Genomic DNA, 27,787 nt, shown 5'->3' with positions numbered 1-27,787 from the left:
AACAATATGCTGAGGAAACAAATACTCCTGGTCTTTTGTTACTGATAGACTTTGAGCAGCCCTTTGACGCCATATCTATAATATTATACTTCCTCATTGCTCTGTCTATATTTATCGTGTATTAACAAATAAGAAATATAGTCCTTCTATTTATGATCTCTTTATTCAACAGCTAAACATAAATACAAGATACCAAGACAAATGGTTAATAGATCTTGACATAAAAAACGGTCAATTTTTGCACTCACCTGTCTACCTGTCTTATAAACCAGGGGCAAGATCGTGGGGTGCCATGGTGTCAGGTTAGATATTTTGCAAGAAATACTTATTGGACAGTTTGAGGTTAATATCAATAACATTATATTTTAATATATTTAAAATAAAATCTTGTTTCAAATTTTAGTTATGTTTTTAATAATTGGACATTCACTGGAATAAAATATACACGCCCAAAATGTTTCTTTTAAATATTTTGTATATATGAAGAAAATGGCAGATGACCGAAAGCAAAGCCTGGTGACGGGGCTGACATCAGGTAGTCGGAAATACATCCCGACGTGGTACAACTTTGACAAGACTGGATCGGAACTTAACCTTACAGCTGTCACGAAAAATGGTGGATACTATTTGACAAAAAGTCAAACTTCAGGTTTGGAACAACATGTGCAGGTAATTTTGTTAATGTATTTTATGAATATAAGCTTTTCATTTTGCTTATTTGAAAACTGGCCCACAATAACCATTATCTTTGCCGTCTTTCACTTATTACCAAGCACATAAAATTGTATTGCACGGTCATGTTATGATATACCGTGTTAAAATTATATCCCATACCAAAAAAAAAAGTATATTTTTAACATCATTGCTAGGTTGAATACTTTGGTAAATAAGCAGAGGATGGCGCGCACTCTTCAACACTGATTGTCAGAAAGCTCGTATTTACACGAACGATCAAACGGGAAAATGTTGTACAATTAACAATGATAGCGTTGGTATGCGTGACTATTATTATTTATGGTGACACTTAAAATCCATGATTTATGTTAAAAACATTACCATTTAATAAAATGCTTACAGAAATTGCAAAATTTCTCTGCCATTTTACAGGATATAATTCCTCGGGTTCCATATGACTTTACCTTAGTTGACCTCGGAAGTGGAGACTGTTCCAAAACGAGATATGTTATAGATGAGCTACTGAAAAGACAACAGAACCTTTCGTTTTTCCCTGTTGACATTTCTAGAGGTAAGTAACATACATGTAGTTGATATCGACGATTAAATTGATAATCGTCAAATTCTTTTAAATATTTTTATTATTTTCTTTTTTTAGAATTTCTTTTGAATTCTACAAAGAAACTGAGAGAAGAATATGCTGACTCGCTCGTAGTTACACCTATAGGTGCGGACTATCAACAAGGAGTAGAGCAACTGAAGTAAGTTGCGACCGTATATGTTTATCATAGTAATACTAAATCATAATAACGTTCTGAAATATAATCTTGGTATAAATGAATTCATGGTGTAATTTTATACCCAAGAAAAAATGAAACTCATTAAATAAGCTCTGCAGAACAGATTTGCCTGTAATGAAAAAATTAAATATTTTATAAAGATAATAGCCATGGATGATTCAAACCACGTGACGAAATTGGGCCAGTTCAACCAATCATGTAAATTGAGACTTAAGAGTTAGCCACATTAATATGTAATGGTCATAGACGAACTGGTCGTATCAGGATCGGCCGTCCACATAGCGTTTCACGATCACACGGCACGACAGTTCAATTCAACGGCAACGCCTGCGCGACAGATTGGAGATTTGATGATTTCCCGTTGGTAGATTTTAGTAGACCTCTATGTTATGTATAAGTGATCTTGTCCAGGATATAAACCAATTTGATTTGACTTATAACCAAGGTATTAAATCCATATTTGTCTGTTCTATTTGGCTGTTTTAGGCAATTTAAAGGCCCTAACCTGATACTTTGGATTGGCAGTATGATTAATTTGCCTTATGATGTTCAGGTGGATACTCTCAGGATGATCTCCACCATTATGACAGGTATGGTAATCCATTTTAGGGCGAACTTGTCTTTGCACTCTTTATAAATTCATGATTATTTTTCCTAAATGAATTCTTAAAATAACTTTTAGCAGTGTAACAGTATATGTTAACTAAGATTAGGAATAAAATATCAACAGATACTATTGGGATAAACGTCAGTAATAATTTGTCTTTTATTATTGTTTAAACGGACTCTTCACGTTATTCTGAAAAATGATTTTCATAATCTAATTATTTCATATTCATTTTCACAGTTAGATGAATAATATATGCGTAGAAACCAGAAATACATCAAACGCTGATTCGAAATATCATTAGAATTTTGACTTATTTATTATGATGATTTATCATCCTAACAGATCGTTTACCCCGATGTTTTAACAATCGGAAACACATATATTTCAAATGAAACCTTGCTCTTTGAAATTGCTTGTTTTTATCGGTATCGTTTCTCAATTTTCATTCGATATTTTACCCCTTAGTTCTACACGTTTTTGTATGAAGATTGGGTTGATACGAACCCAAGGTATCTTTTCCGATACTTGCACTAGTTTCTACTTACCAACGTAGTCACGTGACCGGCACTAAGGACAACATTGTAATTCAGTGTATTCCTTACCGAATGCGGCAATAGAAACGAACACACGCTGATACACGACTGGAATTAATCTCGATGAACTTTTAATGAATAATTTCCAAAAAGTATATCTTATATCGTGTAGAATGTTTTCGATTATATTTACAAATTTGTAGATTCATCGGTGGTAAAATCAATGTCCTTATCGTTGCCATGACAACCGATCTCGGCCATGATCACGAATGCACTGACAATGGTAAAGTTGAAATCTTATGCTTAGCATGTAGATTTCGTTAATGTTCATTCATACATTATATTGTTTGATTTTTTTTATCATATCTCATAAATAGTGAAGTTCAGACACAACGCGGGAACTGTAAAAAATGTGACGTCATCGGAATGCGCATGTTGCAACAAAGTACAACAATGTATATTTTACATGAATACACTAATGAGCAACAAGCAAAACATTATCGCATATGCGCGATTATTAACGTGAGATAATGCACCTTGTTCATCTTTTTAGGTCTTTAGATTTTTGTGGATATCTATATGTATATTATGATTATAAGGTATATAAAGTCGGTACGTATATCTGCAGTTAATGTGAAAGATGTAACATTGCCTGTCATAAAAATGCCAAGCATTTAACCTTCGGCATAAAACCTATCTAAGAAACATAAACAAATAAAAAAACAATGATAATAGTGTATAAATAATTATGAATTCAAGTTATAATCCCACCAGAGTAACCTGTCATGTTGAACCTTAATTGGCAAACGTAGTAGGGAACAACCAACCAATTGAAAAAATATATTTTTGAAACAGCCCCTGTGTATAGAACGTTGAGCCAAGGATAAAATGTCTGGCAGCCACTGATTGGCCAGTATGTTATGAAGTGAGAAAATAGATATGTAGCCTGATAGGTAACTATCAATAAGAAATGTTGATATAAATTTCTTAAGTCCGATTGTTTTTTTTCCCAAAAGTTCACGTAATAATAGTAAACAGGTAAACATTTAAGATTTTTGAGAATTTTTACTACGAAATTCACCTATTTTCAAAATGGCTACCCTGGAGAAAATTTGAGCTGAAGGACCCAACTTTTTTTTTTGATAAGGTGTTATATCAGACCCTAAACTTTTGTTATAAACCCTAATCGTCATATTCAATTCAAGAATTTGAATGAAATAATCCAAAACGTTAACACTAAGGTCTATGGGAAAACAATTGGTTGGTTGGTCTCTAGTAAGATTTTTTTCTAATACAAAAATCTATTTAAGTTGTCATTGGCATTTGAGGGTAGGGTGATTTTGTTTCTTTCAGACTACCTTGGTTGTATGTCTAAACACTATACCCTAATCATCGTTTGTATTGGTGTATAGTATTTATTTATTTTTGTCTTGGCAGAGAAACCAATTTTATTTTAAAATCACCTGAAGGTCACCGTGAGCTGTATGTCAGGACGTTTGCATCGATGTATAGTATAGGTATACCGTATATAAAGTTAGTACTTACAATTTATTGATTATATATTCATTGTGATGTTCCTATTTGTTCCAGACAAATGCCGACTAGTCTTTACTGGTGACATCACACAGGACAGAGACAGTATCCTTAAAGCCTACCATGACGACGAAGGTACTTTTCTTTATGTTACATCTTTATAATTCAATGCTTAAAACCTGTACAGACATGAAAACTGAAACGGTATTCGGTCTGTGTTTTCAAATATATTTGTACGTGTCCGTGAAAAAAACCTTCCATGACAATGAAGGTAAATGTCTGTTTGTTATATCCTTAGCTGTTCATTCGATAGTTAAAGATGTACGGACATGAACACTTTAATAGTATTTGGTCATTGTTTGAAATATATATATATATAGCTTAATAGTAAACGCGTTCGTCAAAAATATTATTGTTGATGATAAATCGTTATGTGGTATTATACTATTATATAAATTATGCCTATCATGATATATTGTAATTATACCGATATAGAACATATTCTTTTCCGTAGAAATTGATCACCACAACTTAATTATTTGAAAACAAAACATATTAATGAAGTTACATATTTTCTATAATTTGATAGGGTTAATGCAATGCTTCGTTGAATATGCCATCATTCGCCTGAACAAAGAGGAAGGAAGCAAGATTGACCTAGAGAAGTTCACATACGAGATGGATTTTATCTCTGACCGAAATCCCAATCATATGAGCTACGTCACAGCTTACTTGGAAGCAAAGGAAGCTGTTAACTATCCGATACGTAAGTGGTGTATAGTCGATACATATGTATGTTTAGGTATCTGACTGTATCTGTCAAAGGTTAAGGGATCCGTTGTTAAATATTTCATTCTAGAAATACAGAAGTGTAACCAAAGTGAAATGAAACCTAAACTTCTCCATTAATAATAAATGTGAACTATCTAGATATTTTTTACAAAATTTATTCTTAAGGTAACTCCTTTTTACAGAAGAAACAAATATATAGCTATATCAATTCAAAACTAGAGATTTCTCACACTTTGACGACGATAGTTCAAAACTTGCGGTTTCTTAGATTTTGACGAGGATACTGACTTTTCCTTTTCCAAGTGAGCCATTCGGCTCTACCTGCAAATTCTTTTTAAAATCCATATCTAAGTATTGTTAGTCGATGCACTTTCGAAACGCCGTGCGGAAGTAGCAACTCCTATTATTGCAAGCTCTGGTATATTTCTGTATCAAGGGAGACAATAGGAACAAGAAAATTGATTAGGAATAAGAAAAAAAAATCAGATCCGAAATGAAGTCGCCTCTAATGCAATACAGGCAGCAAGAACAATTTTAGGTCCAACCTCTAGATTCAGTGATATAGGCACTATTATTAAGCATTATTTAAATGTAGTAATGTTTATCTATTTTCCTTTCTTGATATGTTGATACGTTCAATTGAAATAAAAATGGTAACTTCATATGCAATGAAATACTGACTGATATCAATTGATTTCCCTACAGCCGGACTTGGTATCGACTTGATAATGACCAAAGGAGAACGACTCTATTTTCACGAAGGTGTTGGATTTAGTTGTAAATATACACTGAAGCAGTTACAAAACATTGTACAAAAAGCTGGACTCAAACTCACCAATAACTGGAGTGATGGACAGAAACACGCTGCTTTTTGTTGTTGTTCAACCGTTTAAACGACACGGACGGGCACCATCCCCGATTTTATACTTTCCGTGAAAGTTTCTTTCAAAAGGGTAAAATGTTATTTTATTTCATTTTTTTTGACAGTGAAATCTGGAAAATTATCAAAGTGATCAAGCTTATATTTTCACTGCAGCGACTATCAGTGACAATTCAAGATTTTTGCAGTTAAATATATAAGTTTTTCGTATTTGACCAATCAGGTAACTTTTTTATTCGAAGAATTATTAACACAAGTTTTGATTTTAATCCCAATCAAATATTAACAGGTTTTCTTTAACCTTTTTCCTTACTCAATTTTCTTCGTACAAGATATTTACAAATACACCACTCTTATAACATATATACAATTATATTGGCTGTTTGATATTTCTAGATAAGCTCAATGAAACAATTTAAGAATTCCAGTTTCTAAGTAGATTAAATTATAGAAAATAACGAATATAGAATGTGTGGATTTGAGGATAACATTGCTTAAAAATCATGCAAGCTTTGCATGAACATTTTTTATAACAATAGTATTTAGATTCAACTATCAACATAAGTATTTACATGATATTATGTTTGCGCAAGTTACTTCCCTTTATTTATAATAGATTAAGAGGAGTTGTGACAGGGAGGACAAATGCAATGAGGATGGTGTCATTTATAAAGCTGCTGTGGACTAATAAAGATTTATATTTAATTGGATGTTAACACTTTCATCCAGATCGTCGATTCATTTACTTTCGTTTGGACAAAGTATGCATATAACTTTTTATCTACTGTTATTTACCAGTATGGTTAATACCTGGGATTTCTGATATGTTAAGTCTATTTTTTATTTTACTCACAAGAATTGTTCATTACATAATCGATCATAACTATATTTACATTGCCTAGCCAGAAAAGACTAATATGCTATGCGTAAGAAATATGCATATAAGCCCTGTAACACTATATTAACTAAGTGTGTTTTAACATTTATGGTAGTGTTAACCCAATTAACGTATATGTAAATAACTCTATTTTGATTGGATGTTTCTGATTTCTGGTTATAAAAAAATTATCTTGTTATTGTTTTTTCATGGGGTTTATATGTAAATACAACATTACTGTCTCTGTATATATTGTGTTCTTTCAGGAAAATAAATCAAGTAAAAAAACGTATTTGTTCTGAAAAATACAATCACCTATAATATGTTCGATAAAAATGTTGTTTAGATTTAATTTGAATTATTTACTAGGCTATTATGTTACCAATAGTACTAAGTAATAAACCATTGATATTCATATAAATGTAGTATTGACCATAACTATTTTGTACTATTGAATGTATCCCCCAACAGATACAGGCCTTACATCCCATATGCATAACACACAGGCCATGCACTGATGCGGTTCATAAGCCAATTTCAGCAAATAAATATATATTTTTGATTAAAATTACACCAACTCTTGCAAACAATATGATTATTCCTTAATCACATTAAAGAGAGAGATAAAATAAAATAATTGTTAAGGAAATCTATTTGATTGCCATATAAAGCTTGATGTATATGAAAATATATCTCTATTCTGTATATCATTACAACTATTACAACCATGTCATAGAACACTTATACATAGATGAATATCAGAGTAATGATTTAACTAATGTTGGAGAGTCTGGCAATTATTATCATATTTGTTACATTATGAAAAATTGTGTAAAGCAGTTTCAAAAGACCGGTTGAATTCACACATTCGGGATTCAAATAAATGATCTTTTATACGATCATAATTACCAGCATTATCTCTAAATTGGCATAGAATAAAAAAACTTATATCACGATTGCCACAAAATTTTAAACATCAGATTCAGACATTATATATTGACTTTTATTTAGCAGCAATTCTAGCTGTAAAGTAGATTGATGTAAATATGTGTTACTAATATCTTGAGCAAGTCTAGTAATTTCATTAAACATGAATACAAAAGAACTTTCAGAATAATTAACGGTACGACATATTTGGAGGATTAAAAATTCTGTTTGTTCGGTAGGGTATTTGTCATCATGAATGATGATTGAATAATTTCTCTAAGTTAATCTGGAGATTCATTGTTCATTATTTCTTCTGCAACTCAATGTTTCCAATCCTAATTCTTTGTTTAATTGATTATCATTGAGCAGACCTGCAGTTAGTCTCCCGTCTTCTTATTGTAGATATTCTAATAGATATTTTCCAGCTATTAAACAATTGCGCCACACAACATCTGCATATACAATAATTGGTGTAATGCTGTTTTAATATCAGTGATACTATGTTTGCTGACTATTTCGACGACGTACTGGCAGTTAATTCAATAACAGCGTCAAATGACGTCAGCGATATTTTAAAAGAAATATAGGAATTGTGTAAAGTAAAGCCATCTCTCCCGCCACAAAACGTAGATATAAATCAAGACCGAGAATAATGATGTATATGATAAGTACTGAATGTTATTTTTTAATCGCGTGATTCTGCATACTTGAATTTTTTGTTCCTATGGTAACAATAATATTATCAAAAGGCACAGCTAAATCACTTCACTAATATGCTTACAAAGCATCGAGGAGTTATTCTAAACTGTTGTGGCCTGTTAAGTGATGGGCAGTAAAATGCATCAATATTTATATCGAAGTGTGTTTTGTTTACAAGTTAAATCTTCGTTAGATATCATGGTGGAATAGAACAGTCCATGCCAGAGACACACAATTGTATTATGTTTATTGACTTGTAAGGTAATATTAAATATTGTCATCAAATTATTTCGAGAGAAAGGGGCCGCGGTGGCCGAGTGGTTAAGGTGTCCCGACACTTTATCACTAGCCCTCCACCACTGGGTTGCGAGTTGGAAACATACGTGGTGCAGTTGCCAGGTACTGACCGTAGGCCGGTGGTTTTTTCTCCGGGTACTCCGGCTTTCCTCCACCTCCAAAACCTGGCACGTCCTTAAATGACCCTGGCTGTTAATAGGACGTTAAACAAAACAAACCCAACCAATCATCAAATTCGTTCGATAAAGGGGTGTGTCCGGATGCGACGAAGCACACAATAACATGTTTCACCTCAATGCAAAATCCTGGAGACACTATTTAAATAAACTACTTGACGATTTAATTCTTTGAAAATGATAATATGCATGTAACATAGGATTGTGTAACATCTGTTTAACATTTGTTTCTCAAATCAAATGATTAGATTCAGACGGGTGGAATATATTACTTAATAGTTTAAGAATGTTATTCAACATCAAACTGACATATGTGTATAGCTTCCAATGATTATACATAAGACATGAAGATAAAAACTACATTGGTATATGTGTTTATATAAGATCTTCAATCAGTTTTCATTTAAGGGGCATCTTAACAGCAAATCCAGTCAAAACATTGATATTTTACAGGCCTATAGATCCCTATTATGGTGCAATGTCCCAGAAGTAACATGATGAACTTTTAGTATGTTTCATGGCAAACCGTGGGACTTGCTGTTGACATGTAATTTGTTAAGCTGTTTGTAAATTTCAACAAAACGTAAGAAAAATGCATGTTTCAGGGGGACATAATTAACTCATTTGTATCCCATATATTACACAAACTTGCCATGTCGTTTTGCTCACAAGTGTCTAAAGCACAAAATAGGAGCATTGGTTTGACCAGCTTTGACGTTATTATATGTATAAACGCTGTTTTTATTTTGACCTTGAATTGCAAATGGCGGTCGTGAATGATATCACACAAATATGGCATATAAGGAGGTATGTAAAACATCAAAAATGCTCTTATTAGACAATATAAAGTATTCTTGAAGTGGCAAGAAGACTGCTTTTATGAAAAAATGTTCAACCGTTGAGTTTGGGGTAAAATATGCCTATTTCTGAAAAAGGCTGCAAACTCACCATTTTAACAAATTGACATTCAAATGTTCATGTTACTATGATGAGATGTCTTAAAAGTACGTTATAGGAGTTTTGTTATTAACTGAAATGCCTCCTTTAAGCCATATTTGTGTAACATTTTTCTCAGCTGCCATTTGCATTTCAAGGTCAAAACAAAATAAGTGTTTATACGTACATACAGTAAAATCCGGTCAAACAAATGCTCCTACCCTGTGCTATAGACACTTGTGAACATAACAGCATGGCTATTTTTCAGGTTTGATCATTTGCGTGACTTAGAATTATTCCATGCCAAATCTTACCACAAAGTTACTCTACAGAAGAAACTGGTAGCATCTATAGCATATTATTGGTGATTGTAAGAAGCTACGTGTCCAAAGAAACATTTTGGTATATTACATGACATTTTTTGTGCAAATCTTTAGGTATTTATTCGTGTTTGAAATTCAACACTATTCTGCTATATAGATGACCCTTAATATGATTCCAGAACTACTTCCGCCAGTCACGGATTCCGTAGTCTGGTCAGATGGAAATGCTAATTTTATTTAACCGATCAATTTTGAAATGTAGTTAATCAAATATAACGTCATATATACGTCCTTGTAGCTTATTCTGTTTAACCACCTTTCCACTACATCTGACATCAATCATAACAGGTCTGCCCACTTTGATAGTTGTTAGATACGTTCGTTTTGATCACGAAGCAAATTCTCCATTTGTTTTCATGCTTATTCGTTTAAAAATGGAATGGTTTCCCGTTGAATATTTCAGGAGAATGACAGAATATCGATATTTTCAGAGTACCTACATTTGTTTATCTAAATATAACACGTGGCACACATTTTATGAAATCTATAGCACAGAAATGAAGTCGAGTTTATAGTACTACGTTACTGTAACAAAACGCCGGAGAAAAGCAGCGCTATAAATTCAGCATCGTTTCTTTGCTACCATAATGAGACAGACATTAAAATACCACAGTCACTGAAAATTCACACAACAAATACTACAGACATGCATTAAACACATAAATCAGGCCGTCCGTAAATGACCATAGCTGTTGATAGGACGTTAGACATTATAAAACCAATCCATCAGATATAAGATGATAATCCACATACTTACAAGCAAATTAAGCCTTTTCTATTACAGAAGTGGAAATTATTTAAATCGTTAATTCAACACATGTTGATACTTTAAATAATATCAATTCCTACAAACTCACATTTAAAAGTCTTAAGGAATACGGAACTTTCATATGCATAATGAATATGTAAATTGCACAACATCTCGAAATATAATCAATCCGCTGTTGTTATGTATGCAAATAAAATGTGTTGATATCCAATACTCAACCATATGGTAATTGGCTCCTTCTGAACAATAACTTCATTGAGCGTGCGAAAGCAACACGACTACATCGCTATTACACTTCTCCCTGTGTTTTGTATTATAAGACTATCAAGGTAAGTAATTTTCCCGAATATTTGTGGTTTTAGTTTTTTATATGTCAATGGATGAAATGCAGGTAATTTTCGATATTACTTTACCATCAATAATCAACATGACTTATTATTTAGGTGAAGGTTAAATGCAAAGAATACCGACATAATAACGAAACCATAATTCAAACACACAATCGATTAGGCGAAGACAAAACATCAACAAAAATATAAAGTTGCATAGAGATAATCCTGAAAAGTACAAAGGGAATAAAACTAGGTGCTTCAGAACAGTTGTGCGTTCGCATCTGGTTGGAAGGATATAAATTATGATTCCTGGCCAGGATATAACAGAGTCTTTAAAAAATTGTTAGTGCTACTCTGGCTGAAAGCACAGAAGTACATGAGTGGGACGACAGAAACGTTCGATGGCAGCATAACGTGACCAGGAACTGTTTCTTAGGAATTCTACGTTTTCTAATCTTAAACCATACAAATAAGTTTGGCTTTAGATGGAATAGAACCAATACTTAAAAAAACTAATAATCTGCGAGTACCAATTGTTGGAAAGTGAAATCAGTCTACACTTTGTGGTGACCAAAGGCATGCCCGACCATCTCTTCAACTGTCAAGTAAACAACCCATAAACCGAATGTGCCTGATTGCTTTCAGGTGGCAATCTTTAGTATATCTTTAAATTAGATATGTTCCTTAACCTGTGCACTTATGTCAGAATTGGTCCCTAGTTTGAAATTAATGTCCATAACATATATGATATATAGAAATTAGTATTTTGTTTTATATATTTTAAAAGCAACTAAAGGTATCATTTGCTATATATAATGACCCTAAATTGAGCGATTGTTTTAGTTATCATAAATCATGTATTTTTAATAATTGGATATTTATTGAACTAAATGATGCACTACCAAAACGTTTAACAACTGTTTTCTATTTATTGAGAAAATGGCAAATGGCCGAAAACAGAGCCTTGTAACAGGACTGACATCAAGTCGAAAATACATTCCAACCTGGTACAATTATGACAAGATTGGATCGGAACTTAACCTTACAGCTGCCACGAAAAATGATCAATACTATTTGACAAAAAGTCAAATTTCAATTCTGGAAAAGGACATAGAGGTAACTACTGGAGAGTTCATTGATATTGTGCACTTAAACATATTGTAAAACTAAAGGTAATTTGTCACATTTCACACTTGCTTTCTTTAATTTACCTGATATTAATGTATTAGCTCTTTCTCCATGTTAATTAATTATGTCTATTTTAGAGTACTAGTGGGGTGACACCTAAAGGAGTGTCACAGAAAGAATGAAGTGTAGTGATGGGCGATAACTCCTTTTCAGCACGGTTTTCATCAAAACCGCTAAAAATATATACATTTCGACCAATAAAAGACTGTGTTGTTCACATGGCAACAAAACCCATAAAGTCGAATTTGCAGTCCCCTAATACACCTACATACCAAATTTAATCGTAATCGAACAATATCTTAATTTTGACCAATTAGACGCCAGCAATTGGCGGCCATATTGTTTAAATGTGAAAGTGAGGTTATAAGAGTAACTGTTGTCCCATGAAGTACCTGCATATCAAATGTCATCAAAATCGGACAATATCTTAAATTGGACCAATCAGAGGCCTAGAAAAGGCGGCCATTTTGTTAAATGCGAAAGTGAGGCTACAAGAGTAACCGGTGTCCAATTATGTACCTACATACTAAATCTCAATGAAATCCGACAATATCTAAATGTTGACCAATCAGTGGTCAGTATAAATGGCGGCCATTTTGTTAAAAAGGTTAGTGAGGTGACAAGAGTAAAGAATGTACCATTATGTACCTGTATCATTATCAAATTTCAACAAAATCCCACAACATCTTAATTTGGACCAATCAGAGGCCAGTTAATGGCGGCCAATTTCTTTAAATGTGAATATGAGGTTACAAGTGTGACAGTTGTCCATAGATGTACTTACACAGCAAATTTCATCAAAGTCAGACAATATCTTAATTTGGACCAAATAAAGACCAGGAAATGTCAACCATTTTGTTACAAAAGTTAAAGTGAGGTTATAAGAGTAACCAGTGACCCATGATGTATCTACATACCAAAATTCATTGCAGTCGAACAATTTCTAAATTTGGACAAATATCCTCGAAAAATTGGGATTAACTCATTCAGATAGGAATATCCAGGATTTGAGGGGAATTTGCTCGCCCCATCATTAATCTTGGAGAAAATTGTTAATAAATCACACTTGCACGAGGAAAATCCCATTTTTGTATTAATTCCCCAGTGGAACATAATGATACAAATGAGAGAAGGAAAATTGTTTCCTTGTTTGAAATAGCCATTTCATTAAAATGGTATTTCGAGACTTTCCCTATAGTTCAAAGTCAGTATCAGTGTCTTTGTCAGACAATGTCATTGGTCTATGTTGAGCAGAATCGGGAATTGTTTATAACATTTTTTTTATTTGAAAATTTTGCGACTTCTTCAGTAGTGTTGGAAATCACTTTTGAGTTCATGATCGATCATCATCATATCGATAATTGATCGATCATGAATAGAATTTAAGCGAAATATCTGGAAAAGCATTTAATTAATATGAATGGTACATTATAATTAATCAAATATCAAGAACAGGTGAGCGAGTTATCTCCCTTTTTCTATCACAGATGAAAATAGGGTCATTAGCAAGTTTTAAATTGTTTTATGTGAATTTGAACAATAATTTATGTAAACTTAACCATGCATAATAAATCATGTTTTTATTTGACAATACCTTTTATCAGGTAGCAGTGTACACCAGTTTCTGAAAATTAAGTGGCAATTATCTCTTACTCTTACATATATTTGCTTTGTTAGCTTGGGTTACCCTGTGAATAGCCAGTCAGTTTGAGGCTGGGTCTCCTTGTAGTAGTTAGTGACTACCTCTGAACAACATGCAGGAAGCCTGTCTGTCCACATGCCATCCAGGAAATGGAAAAATAATTCATGAAAATGAAGTTTACCAAGCAGAAAAAATCATATTTTCTTTTCAAATAAATGTTTAAAACTTCTTATAAGGTAGCAGTGTAGGCCAGTTTGCCTGGTTTCTGAAAAATCAGTAGCATCTCTTAGTCTGTGGCTGGGTCTCCTTGAAGTAGTTGGTGACTACCTGACTGAACAACATACAATAGGCCCATTGCATGCCATCCAGGGCAATAAGGGTAAAGTGATCTTGCCCAAAGACACAACCATGACAGCACATATATGCCCGATTGTCAGCTTCCCTTTTCTTTTGTAGGATAACTGTTCAAACTGTTCGGTGTATTTGGTTTAAAGTCCCATTAACAGACGGGTCATTTAAGGATGTGCCTGGTTTTGGAGGTAGAGGAAAGTCGAGTACCCAGAGAAAATCCATCAGTCTACGTTCAGTACCAGGCAACTGCCCACCATAGGTTTCGAACTAGCAACCCAGAGGTGGAGGGCTAGTGATAAAGTATCGGGACACCTTAACCACTCGGCCACCGCGGCCCCACACTAATTAATAATTATTAAACTATCTCACAGTGGCAATAGTACCAAAGAAGTGAAAATTATGGGAAAATGTGTTTCTTTATAAATTATATCTAAATGGCTTGAAATTGAGAGAATAGTAGATCATGGAGGGTAATTTCATGCAGTCTGAGGTCTGCAATTACAATAACTGTCTAAACTTTCTAACTCTTCTTATTTGTCACAGTTGCAATTGTAAAAGATGTGAATATTGAAGATAATTGTGTTATCCCAATATCAAAATACTTTGAAATTGAGAGAATTTTTCTACAATATGAAAATAAAGCCAGATTTTATGTAAAGTTTCAAAATTCTGAATATGTTTTTTCAATAGAACAAAGAGGGAAATTAACGATGGTCTTTGGCCAGCAATTTAGAACATGCTTCCTAATGTAAATATTTGTCTACGGCGGCGTTGGCCTTAAAATAGAAACATATAAACTATTTACACTAGTCCCTGTGTTACTGTATTTTACCTGTGCGCAGATGACATTTCGAAGAAGACTATTTTGTAAAATTGCTATCATTAAATCCTGGTCATTGTTTGAATTTGTCACATAATTTTCTATAATACCTTTAGCAATAAGTTGAAATAAATTTAAATTCAAAAGATAAAAAAAAATCAACTACATGGCTCCCCACCCCAAAATAATTGAATTTAACTTCGTGCGACACAATATATACATAATAGTTCAAAAACTTTTAATATTAATCTGTCAGAATTGGTTTCTTGCATATTGTTTTTTTTTGGTATATGTAAGCGAAAGGTTGAAAAGGTTTCTGCGGTGTATAAAAATGAAAGGTTTAAATATGTTGTATGGTATTTGAGGCAAATATATTTGAAAATTTACTTCATTTATCTATTAATGCAAAAGATGATATAATGTGACCCTGTCCTAAGAACCATCTCAATAAAGAGCAGGTCAGAGACTTTTGTTTCAAAATTTAAAGCATTTGAATATAAATATTTCATTTAAAATTTGAGAAAAAAAACTTTCTATTATAGAAAACAAATTGTTCAATATACCGCTAGTGTGTACTGAAGTACGTGTACAGTCAGTAGTTCCTTGAAAGTTCGTGCCTTCGTAAGCTAATATGTATGTGATACGATTCTCGAAACGTTTCTCCTCGACATAAACAAAATATCAGCTGGTCAAGATTTCAAAACAGAAACATGCATCAACTAAAGGTAACGAAACATTAGGCCTAATTTCATTAAACAAACAAACAATAAAGAAAATAAATATGCATGTAACATATTTAAACGTCGTCTGTGTCTAAAACGTTAATGAACACGTTATGACATTGACTGTAGATCTACTGGAAGCTTACGAGATAACAGATTTGTTATCGAAAACAATGGAACGCTGGTCTGGGTTGACGATGAATACTGATCCTGTCAAGCAACAAATTTGGTCATAGTAGAACAGCTATAACCTCAAATGTCAATTTTAATATGATATAATATATAAAAAAGCCTAGTCCTGACTGGAAAATGTAATACAGCTTACTTAGACTGCAGCTAAACGCCTTTGAGTCGAACGAGTAAGCGGCGTGAAGTCCCCGGTGTTATTCCATCCGGAACTCCTCGGGGAATCATTTCAGCGACAATACCCGATGAGTTCAGGATGGCGTTATTCTATAGTTGTCCTTTATATATGCGGACAAGCCTACCAAACCAGTTGTGTCAATAGTATATTACGTACAAATTTCATACATCAATCTTAACGGACCTGTTTATGTTTCTGCAGGCTTTGAAAGACATCATGAAGATGATTCGCCCTAAACAAATATAAAACCGGCTGATCCATACTTATTTTAATGCCAAAAACTTTATATGCCTACCCGGTCTATCTGTTCAACCGCTAAACGGAATGGAAACGCCCAGTCTTACGTCATCAAAACAGGCAGCCTATTTATAGGAAAATACCCCTGTCGAGTGGAAAAATACTGAGAAGGTCGAAAAAATAGGCCATTTTCAAAGCAATCTTGTGAGCGTTCAGTTAAAGATATTGAAAAACTAAACAAACCGTTTTCTTCAGGAAACATTTATCTATTTACATGTGCATCATATATGTTTCTGATTTTTTTTTTGAATTTTGAGGGTGATTTAAACGGAACCTCTTAGTCAAAATGACGATTTTGGCATGTTTGACCCAAAATATCTCATAAATACGAACTTCCGCAGGGATACCAGATACATCCAGACCTAGATCGAGCCGAGATTTACAATGGTTCAAAACCCCTTCAAAATTGTATGTGCCAATTTTTCCACCCCCAAATCGCTACAATAGCCGGCAAAAATCGCGAATTAGCTCATACTATCATTACGTTCCGTAAGGAACGATAGCGAGTTATCGCCCCTTACTACACTTCATTCTTTATTTAATCAGTACAAGAACTACATATAGACATGTGAGGATTGCATCTATAATGTCGCAATTGAACATTCTCTTTGCCTTTTTCAAATAGAGAGGCTTGAAGCCTTGTGTAATATTATAAATGGTACAAAAAACGTTATGTCTGTACTATTAGAACAGATTTATTTGCACGCTTGTTATAGAGCAATTGTAAATCTTCAAACGTTTACCTCGTCGGCAGATACGGTTCTTGAGCCTTTGAAGAACATTTCTAGTGCGATGTATTGGAATGCTCCTAATAGGTTGTTTTTAATATTTTCAAAATGACCGGGAAAAAGCTGATTGCTCGACAGATAGTCATAGAGCAAGTAAACATAATGCAGGCAATCACAACAAAGTTTTTGAAATTGACAAGCACGTTGTCGAAATCCCGTAACTGATCACATCAAATAATAGTACACCGCCCATTGTGATACACCGTGTTTTAATCATATTCCATGCAAAAAAAATCATTTCTAGGTTGAAGACTTTGTTTAAGAAGGTCATTTACAATGACTGACAGGACTCTGATACTTTGCATCAGCGATGTTGTCATATCGCTTTGATATTCGAAAAAAATGGCTTGATTAAGAAATATTATTTCTCTTTTGTTGTTTACCGGTTTGTAAACTGCACATTTAGAGAGTGACACACGGCCAAAAATGTATTCCTAAGGGCAAGTATACAGTTCATTGAAGTGTAACCGTCAATTTCGTTGGTAACACAAATGAAATGTAAATAAGATCCGGATTACTTACTTACTTTTACTAACTGCACATAAAATGCATATAAATAGTGTTGACAGATCATTAGACCATATACCATTCATTAGAATATCATTATGTATAATAAAGACAAAATTGCTATGTTTTCTTTTTCAATTTTTAGGATATTATTCCTCGGGTTCCATATGACTTTACCTTAGTTGACCTCGGAAGTGGAGACTGTTCCAAAACGAGATATGTTATAGATGAGCTACTGAAAAGACAACAGAACCTTTCGTTTTTCCCTGTTGACATTTCTAGAGGTAAGTAACATACATGTAGTTGATATCGACGATTAAATTGATGATCGTCAAATTCTTTTAAATATTTTTATTATTTTCTTTTTTTAGAATTTCTTTTGAATTCTACAAAGAAACTGAGAGAAGAATATGCTGACTCGCTCGTAGTTACACCTATAGGTGCGGACTATCAACAAGGAGTAGAGCAACTGAAGTAAGTTGCGACCGTATATGTTTATCATAATAATTCGAAATCATAATAATATTGTGATATATAATCTTGTCAAAAATGAATTCATGGTTTTATTTTTATACTAAAGAGAAAAACATTAAACTACCTCTGCAGAACATTTGTGCATGTAATGAAAAATTGATATATTTTATAAGGATAATAGCCATGGATGATTTCATTTCTCAACATCCGACCCTAGAATCAGCCAAGCGTGATGAAATCTTGTCAGTTAGTTTCTATGTTTCAAACAACGTGACGAAATTAACAAGGCCAGACCAACCCATCATTTCAAATGGAAATTTGAGGGTTAGCCACATTAATATGTAATGGCCATAGACAAACTGGTCGACTGATTAAAGATTTGATGATTTCCCGTTTGTAGATTTTGGTAGACCTCTGATATGTTAGGTACAAATTATCCCGTCCAGGATATAAATCAGCTTGATTTGACTAATAACCAAGGTATTAAATCCATGTTCGTCTCTTCTATTTTGCTGTTTTAGGCAATTTAAAGGCCCTAAGCTGATACTTTGGATTGGCAGTATGATTAATTTGCCTTATGACGTTCAGGTGGATACTCTCAGGATGATCTTCACTATTATGACAGGTATGGTAATCCATTTTAGGGCGAACTTGTCTTTGCACTCTTTATAAATTCATGATTATTTTTCCTAAATGAATTCTTAAAATAACCTTTAGCAGTGTAACATTATATGTTAACCAAGATTAGGAGTAAAACATCAACAGATACTATTAGGGTAAACGTAAGTAATAATTTGTCTTTTATTATTATTATTTACATTATTCTGAAATATCTATTTATTTCATATTCATTTTCACAGTTAAATGAATAATATATGCGTTTTGAAAAGAAATATATTCAACACTGCTTCGAGGTGTCTTATAATTTTCATTTATTTATTTTGATATTTTATCTTCCTGACACAACTTTTTCATAGATCTTATGGCAATCGGAAAAAAATCTGTTACAAATAAAACCCTGGTCTTAAGAATTGCTTCTGTTATCGATATCGTCTATCAATTTTCAATTTTTATTGCGTGTTTTACACGTTAGTTTTTATATGTGGATTGTGTAATGTACCCAAGGTATCTATTCCGGTACTTGCACTAGTTCCTACTTACCTACGTAGTCACGTGACTGGCACCAAGATCGACATTTTGAGTAAGTGTATGCCTTACCGAAGGTAGTATAGAAACAAACGAACACTGATACACGGATGAAATGGATATAATAAATATATAATAAATAATTTCCAAATGTTTATTTTGTATCGTGTAAAATGTTTTAGAAGGTATACGGTATATACAGTTAGTACTTACACATACAATTAACGTTTCAGTGATTATATATTCATTGTTCCTATTTGTTCCAGACAAATGCCGACTAGTCTTTACTGGTGACATCACACAGGATAGAGACGCTATTCTTAAAGCCTACCATGACGACGAAGGTAATGTTCTGTATGTTATATCCTAAACTGTTCATTCGATAGTTAAATATGTAAAGACATGAACACTATAATAGTATTTGGTCAGTGTTTTCAATATATAGAGGATATTGAATGGTTTCCCGTTTAATATAACATATATTTGATGAGTATGACAGAATATCGATATTTTTACGAGTGCGAAGCACTAGTGAAAAATATCGAAATATTCTGTCATACGAGTGAAATATATGTTATATTTAACGGGACACCATTCATTTTTTTATTGCATTTCATCAAATTAAAAACAAAATTAAAAACAACGAAAAATTAATAGTCAAGAAGTGCGGGAATCAGTAATGACGTCGTGTCTTTGTGACGTTACGCCACGTCAACTTGACGGCGACATTTTGACAGGACTGATCAACGCAATTTAAGCGTTTTCTGCTGTTATAGGATGATCTGTGCAGGAATAGCGAACGTCAAGTAAGTATTTTGTCAAAAACTAGTCTGAAATTTTATAAATACAGCAAAATACACACATGTAACCAATTTATCTATCTCCGCTTCGGTTGGAAAAATCGGCAAGTTTCAACGAGGTGAATACAAAGGTCCGCTGTGATTGGTCAAAAACGGAAAAACTTATTTTTCACTGCAAAATCTTTCAGTGAAAATATAGGTTTTATTAGTTTGATAAATTTCTATATGTCACTGGCAAAAATGCAATAAATTAATATATAACTTAATGGTATACACGTTTGTCAAAAATATCTGATGAAAAATCGTTATGTGGTATCGGAATATTTATAGTTGAGTTTTATTTAATGACCTACGGATGATTTGGAAAAAAAATATGGGTAAGATGAATCGTGATGTATCTTCAAGCAATCTGTTTGAAACGAACTCTGCATCCGACCTTTCATTTCTCACCTAAGTCTATCATTTTTTCTTTAATAGATACATAATGATATATTTACATTCTAGATGTTGATTCTTTTTATAAACATAACTAGTGAGAACAAGAAACCTTGAAAACACTATGTATACAATATGAAAACATCGTTTCAAATGCTGATTGTAACACAATACATCGAATCATTGTATTCTTCATATGCCTTTTTAATTTAAATAATAAAAATAATACTAAACAAAAAAAACCTAAAAACAGGGGAAAAAAACGGACAAAGTAAACGATACATGGTACATTGGCGGGATTCCATTAAATTTGCATCTTTTCATGTATAGTGACCAGAAGTTTGAAATTTAAGAATGATATTATTTTTTCATGTTTTTTTTCTAAATCACACTCATATAAATAAATGATAACGCCAAAAAAATAAAATAAAAATAAAAAATAAATAATAAAAATAAAATATTTATCTACCACAATACGCCGTGTTATTCAACTCTCAAACCGTTGTATAAATGTGCCGACTGTTGGATAAATAGAGGTTCCCCAACGAGTGGAGATTGTTTATCAGTTTTATCCAACTCGAGTTAGTTAATTTTCTAATTTTGAAAAGACACGAGCTTTAGCAAGTGTGTTTTCAAATAAGAAAATTAACTAACGAAAGTTGGATAAAACTGACAATGAAAATTTTTATTTGCATACGTGAAATTTTAATTGGTCACGTTTCCCTTTGATTCAAACCGATATTATTGTGGTAGAAACAGGTCACACGACTCATGATTGTTTGATATGGAATTTATTTCACTCGCTAAAGCTCGTGTCTTTTGTAACTTTTAAAAAACAACTTGCTCGTGTGAAATAAATTCCATATCCAATAACCACTCCTTGTGTAACCTCTATATATACAACATAACGCGCACCACGGGGTATCTAGATAACCATTGTTATTCATAGTGGCAAAGAAAAAATCCATTTAATCCCTATGTAAATAATACTATAATATACAATTATGCATATATTGTAATTACATCGAACACATTCATTGCAGTAGAATTTGATCACTTTAACTGAGTAATTCTAATAAACGTAACTAAACATTTTGATGAATGTTATATATATTCTATAATTGTATAGGGTTAGCGCAATGCTTCATTGAATATGCCATCACTCGCCTGAATAAAGAGGAAGGCAGCCAGATTGATCTCGGGAAGTTCACATATCAGATGGATTTTATCTCTGACCAGAATCCCAATCATATGAGCTACGTCACAGCTTACTTGGAAGCAAAGGAAGCTGTTAACTATCCGATACGTAAGTGGTGTATTGTCGATACATATGTATGTTTAGGTATCTGACTGTATCTGTCAACGGTTAAGGGATCCGTTGTTAAATATCTCATTCTAGAAATACAGAAGTGTAACTTTTCCTTGTGTTTTCCTAGTTACCCAACCTACACTTCTTCATTAATAATAAATGTCAACTATCTAAATATTTTTACAAAATTTGTTCTAAAGGGAACCTTCTTATAGAATAAACAAATATATATCTATAGTTCCAAATTTTCGATTTCTTACACTTTGACGAATGTAGTCCAAACTTGCGGTTTCGTAGATTTTGACGAGAATACTGACTTTTCCCTTTTCAACTGACCAATTTAGCTCTTCCTGCAAATTCTATTTTAAATCCATATCTAGGTATTATTATTAGTTACACTTTCGAAACACAGTGCGTAAGTAGCGAACTCCTATTATTGCAAGCTCTATTATATTTCGGCCAGTTGATATAACCCAAAACGTTACTCAAATCGGCGAACGCCCAACTAAGCGATCAAAGCGAGGCAGTATCAAGGGAGACAATAGGAACAACAAAATTGATTAGGAATAAGAAAAAAAGATCAGATCCGAAATGAAGTCGCTTTTAATGCAATACAGGCAGCAAGAACAATTTTAGGTCCAACCTCTAGATTCAGTGATCTAGGCACTATTATTAAACATTATTTAAATGTAGTAATTTTCCTTTCTTGATATGTTGATACGTTCAATTGAAATAAAAATGGTAACTTCATATGCTATAAAATACTGACTGATATCAATTGATTTCCCTACAGCCGGACTTGGTATCGACTTGATAATGACCAAAGGAGAACGACTCTATTTTCACGAAGGTGTTGGATTTAGCTGTAAATATACACTGAAGCAGTTACAAAACATTGCACAGAAAGCTGGACTCATACTCACCAACACCTGGAGTGATGGACAGAAACACGCCGCGTTTTGTTGTTGTACAACCGTTTAAACGACACTACCCCGATTTTATGTTTTTTATGGAATTTTCTTTAAAAAGGGTAAAATGTTATTTTATTTCATTCTTTGCTAGTGAAATATAGAAATTTATCAAAGTGATAAAGCTTGTATTTTCACTGCAGCGATTAGCAGTGACAATTAAGATTTTTGCCGTTAAATATATAAGTTTTTCGTATTTGACCAATCAGAGATAACTTTTGCATTCGAAGATAGAAAAATGGGTTATTTTGCTGCATTTTTGAATTACTCACACAAGTTTTGAATTTAATCCCAATCAAATATTAACAGGTTTTCTTTAACTTTTTCCTCACTCAATTTTCTTTGTCAAGATATTTACAAATACACCACTCTTATAACATATATACAATGGTATTGGCTGTTTGATATTTCTAGATAAGCTCAATAAAACAATTTAGAATTCCAGTTTGTAGGTAGATTAAATTATATAATTATATTATAGAACTGCTGTGGACCAATAAAGATTTATATTTAATTGTATGTTAACACTTTCATCCAGATCGTCGAATCATTCACTCTCATAAGAAATTAAGCATTTGAAAAAAAAAATCTTTATAATGTTAAGACGAGAAATACGAGAAAACAGTGAAAATATATTTTCTAAATAAGCCCATTTTCTTAGAAATTTTAAGCTCTTGAATAGTATAGTAGTAGTTTAGGTACTTTTTAAATCGGTCTTTCAGTCTTGTTTGTACATAGAATGAGGAAGTCATTTATTGTGATTTTCAAGAAGTCTTATTGACTTAATAGCGTTTGAACCGTCCAAGCTGTTTGGACAAAATATGCATAAACATATTATCTACTGTTATTTATCAATATAGTTAATACCTGGGATTTCTGACAAGAATTGTTCACTACATAATCGATCAAAACTATATTTCCATTGCCTATCCAGAAAAGATAACATGATATGCTTAACAAAAATGTATATAAGTCGTGTGACAATATACTTACTTAATGTGTTTTAACATTTATGGTAGTGTTAATCCAATTAACGTTTATGTAAATAACCCTATTTTAATATGGAGTTTCTGATTTCTAGATATAAAAAACTTACATTTACATATCTTGTTGTTATTTTTTTCATGTGGTAAATGCGACATTATAATCAATATGCATATAAAATAAATCAAGTCACAAAACGTGTTTGTTAAAAAAAATGCAATTACTTATGATATGTTCGATACAAGTATCTATGTCATCTCCCAAGGGAGACAACAGGTGGTAGGAAATACAGACAAATAAATACCCGGTATATACATATCGACATGCCAAATAGATTTAAGGGGAAGCAATTCCTTTAAGTAAGTAGACTTGTCCAATATTCTTTAGGAAGGTAACGCTTTTACTACGGTGTTTAATTTGAAATTACTTACAAGGCTATTATGTTACCAGTGAACAGTACCAAGTAATAAACCATTGATATTCATACAAATGTGGTATTGACCATAAATATTTGGTGATATTGAATTTATCCCCCAACAGATACAGGCCTTACATCCCATATGCATAACACACAGGCCATGCACTGATGACGTTCAAAAGCCAATTTCAGCAAATAGATAAATTACACCAACTCTTGGAATTAATATGATTATTCCTTAATCAATTTAATGGAGTTTCCTCAATATGATTTGTATACATCATTATTAAGAGAAAGAGAGAGAGAGAGCACTCACAATACTATGCCAATGTGGAATATAATTAGACTTTTGACCGACATTGAGGGGAATAATCGGTTATATGGGGATTTGTCTGATTCCCCATAAATCAAATCACTTTTTGATAAGAATCGGGATGCAAAAATTGGTAAGTTGCCTTGAAAAAGTTGTAAATGTGCTATTTTTAGAACAACTGGCAAATTCCATTTTCTCACACTGCCGTACAGGTCAGCTTCAAGAATTGTTATGATATTCCCCACAAACCTAGGAAATGGGATACATATTAAACAACAAGACTCAACATAGTTCGGAAGTAGGTACTCGAATATACGTCTTAAAGGCACGCGATTCCCATCTACCCAATTTCTTGACTTTGACATCAGACATACCCACAGCAGAGGCCTTAGTAGCAGCACCTATTCTAAAAGAGTGTGATTTATAATGTCCTGTAGGTACTCCAGCTGCAATGAGGGATTTTTTTCAACATGGTATTGAACTGATATTTTGTTACAGGCAAACCGCCATAATGACAAAAGAATGGACCTGGCTTATTTGGCCGTACTGACAGAAACTGCTGTACAAACAAAATTGGACAAACAGGGGGCCTGGTTGACGGCAGACAAATAGTTACCCCTTTACCTAGCTGATCAGTCTTGGAACTAGACAATGATAATTGTACACTTGACGTAGTAAGGACCACGTTATTAACAGACAATGTATGGGAGTCTACTCCCTGTTTGTCAACTACCAATTCTCCAACTCTGAAAAAAACGAATTATGCGACAGCAAATACAGCAGAGAAAAGTATGGGCTCATATTTTGAACAACAAACAATTTTCAGGGCCTGAAGAAGTTTCAGTAACAATTCCGGGGTGATTGCTAAACGTGCATCGACCCGCTTCGATAATTTCTGCATTCCCGCTAACATCTTTTTTACAATAAACCTTGCCTAATAATTTGCTCTTAAAGGCTACACCCGAGAAATAAGATTTTGCTGTACTGGAAGTATAACCCTCGGCCGACAGATACGATATAAATTTTATAATATCTTGCAAGGAAGGAGGCCAAGACTTAACAATTCCATATTGTGACCGAAAGGATTCAAAAACATTTACACTAGCGGAATAAGATTTCGCTGTATTCCAAGAAACAGATGATGCAATCAATTTCTCAGCCTCAGCTTGGAGATCAACATTTGGAATGATGCTGGAATGTCTGCTGGTTTTGGATCTGTCTATGGCGCTAACTGACGGAACCGAGCCCACTGCAGACGAGATATAGAATCCGCTATACTGTTATGAATACCCTGAATATGAATAGCCTTAAACTGAATATTATACATCATGGCATGCAACACAAGCGGACGGACCAATTCCATGACCCTCTTTGATTTGGAAGACTTTTTATTGAGAACTGTGACCAAGGACTGATTATCGATGTTTAAGACAATTTTCTTGTTTTTCAACTGAGGGCCCCATAGCATCATTGCCAAAAGTACAGGAACTAGTTCTTAAAAGGTCAAGTCCCTCATAACATCTGAGTTACCCCAAGCTTTAGGCCATTGGAAAAAGGCCCAATGTGCCTGCAAAACAGCCCCACAGCCCAAGTTTGACTGACCTGCGCTGTCTGTATACAACTGGAGATGGGAATCACTTAACCTGAAGGAATCTGGGAAGTAGGAACAACCATTGAAAAATTCTAGAAATGTTAGCCAGACTCTGATGTCATCCTTAATACCCTGAGATAACCTTATGTGATGACTGGGCTTTGAAGCACCAGCCATAGCATCATAAAAACGCCTATTGAACGCTCGGGCTGAGGGGATGGCTCTGGAAAAGAAATTCAAGACTCCTACAACTGACTGAAGGTGTTTTAAGGTTGTTTTCCCCAAACCAAGTAGCCCCATGAGCAAGGACTTAAATTCCTCTAATTTCCGCACTGGAATCCGAATGGTAAATTCTAGGGTATTCAGTTCATAGCCAAGAAAAGTCAGAATGTGGGAGGGACCAATGGTTTTTTCCTCTGCTAAAGGAACCCCCAACTCATAAGCAATACCTGAAAATTCCTGCATTAGCTTGGTACAATCGTTATTATCCTTAGCCCCACCAAACAAAAAATCATCTAAATAATGTACAACAGACTCTAGTTTGGACCGATACTTGACTAGCCATTCCAAAAAGGTGGCAAATTTCTCAAATAAGGCACATGAGTAAGAGCAACCCATAGGCAGACATTTATCAACAAAAAATGAACCCTTCAACTGAAAGTTCAAAATCAGCTGGGTTGACCGGCAATAGCCTGAACGCCGATTTTATATCCATTTTTGCTAGGTAAGCACCTCTACCTAATTTACTTATCACATCAATAGCCTCATCTAACGATGAATACTGTACTGAGCAGGCAGATGGGTCTATAAAATCATTTACACTAGAACCTTCTGGAAAAGATAAATGATGAATTAATCTCCAATTACCATCCTTTTTGGGTACTAACCCAATAGGAGAGACCCGAAGATTAGCCAATGGTCTGTCTTGGAAAGGGCCAGCAATTCTACCTAATGCAATCTCCTTAAAAACTTTGACCAGAGCCTCGCTTTCATTATCCTTAATTGATACTAAATTTTTACAATTGGTAGCTAAACGATGTCCATCATATTTAAGACGAAAACCATGAATGAAACCATCAACCAATTCACTGCTAACATCCTGTATTGGAGAGTGCTGAATACACTTCACTAAGACTTCAACTACAATAGGACTAGAAGCTCGCGTCTGCAGTTCTAGTTGCTCCTCGTGTAAAGCGTGTGGCTGACCGGACCCGGAACCGACCGCCATTCCGGAACACTCCAGTTCTAAAATTAGAGTTATTGTGTACATGGTACGGTAGCAATTCATGGAAGGGTGATTGCCACTACAACGTAAACATTTATGCATGTAAGGACATGGGTTCTTACTGCAGTTATTGCTATAGTTAAAATCATAGCACTTTAAGGCAGGTGACGCCACAACTGACGCCACCTGTTGTGGCTGGTGGTTAATGTATAGGTAAAGGAGCCAG

The 27,787-nt window shown here is 33.6% G+C and overlaps 3 protein-coding genes across 3 annotated transcripts; 2 read left to right on the top strand and 1 right to left on the bottom strand.

Moving 5' to 3' along the window:
* The first annotated feature begins 489 nt into the window (after positions 1–489).
* LOC117340707 (histidine N-alpha-methyltransferase-like) lies at positions 490–5,956 on the top strand. The gene is made up of 7 exons (XM_033902471.1): positions 490–669; positions 1,108–1,246; positions 1,334–1,436; positions 1,962–2,065; positions 4,209–4,286; positions 4,741–4,917; positions 5,931–5,956. The coding sequence occupies exons 1-7, from the start codon at positions 490–492 to the stop codon at positions 5,954–5,956; spliced, it is 807 nt and encodes a 268-aa protein (XP_033758362.1).
* Positions 5,957–17,439: 11,483 nt separating this feature from the next.
* Positions 17,440–23,043, top strand: LOC117340706 (histidine N-alpha-methyltransferase-like). The gene is made up of 7 exons (XM_033902469.1): positions 17,440–17,484; positions 18,044–18,182; positions 18,270–18,372; positions 18,894–18,997; positions 19,785–19,862; positions 21,883–22,059; positions 22,856–23,043. Exons 1-7 carry the CDS (start codon positions 17,440–17,442, stop codon positions 23,041–23,043), a joined length of 834 nt encoding a protein of 277 aa, XP_033758360.1.
* A 3,197-nt stretch (positions 23,044–26,240) lies between these two features.
* LOC117340705 lies at positions 26,241–26,954 on the bottom strand. The gene has a single exon (XM_033902468.1). The coding sequence runs from the start codon at positions 26,952–26,954 to the stop codon at positions 26,241–26,243; it is 714 nt and encodes a 237-aa protein (XP_033758359.1).
* Positions 26,955–27,787: the final 833 nt, after the last annotated feature.

Source organism: Pecten maximus, chromosome 13, assembly GCF_902652985.1.
Source record: "Pecten maximus chromosome 13, xPecMax1.1, whole genome shotgun sequence".
Taxonomy (NCBI): Eukaryota; Metazoa; Mollusca; class Bivalvia; order Pectinida; family Pectinidae; genus Pecten; species Pecten maximus.
The sequence above is the reverse complement of the archived record's forward strand: the minus strand, read 5'-3'. Positions and strand labels throughout refer to the sequence as shown.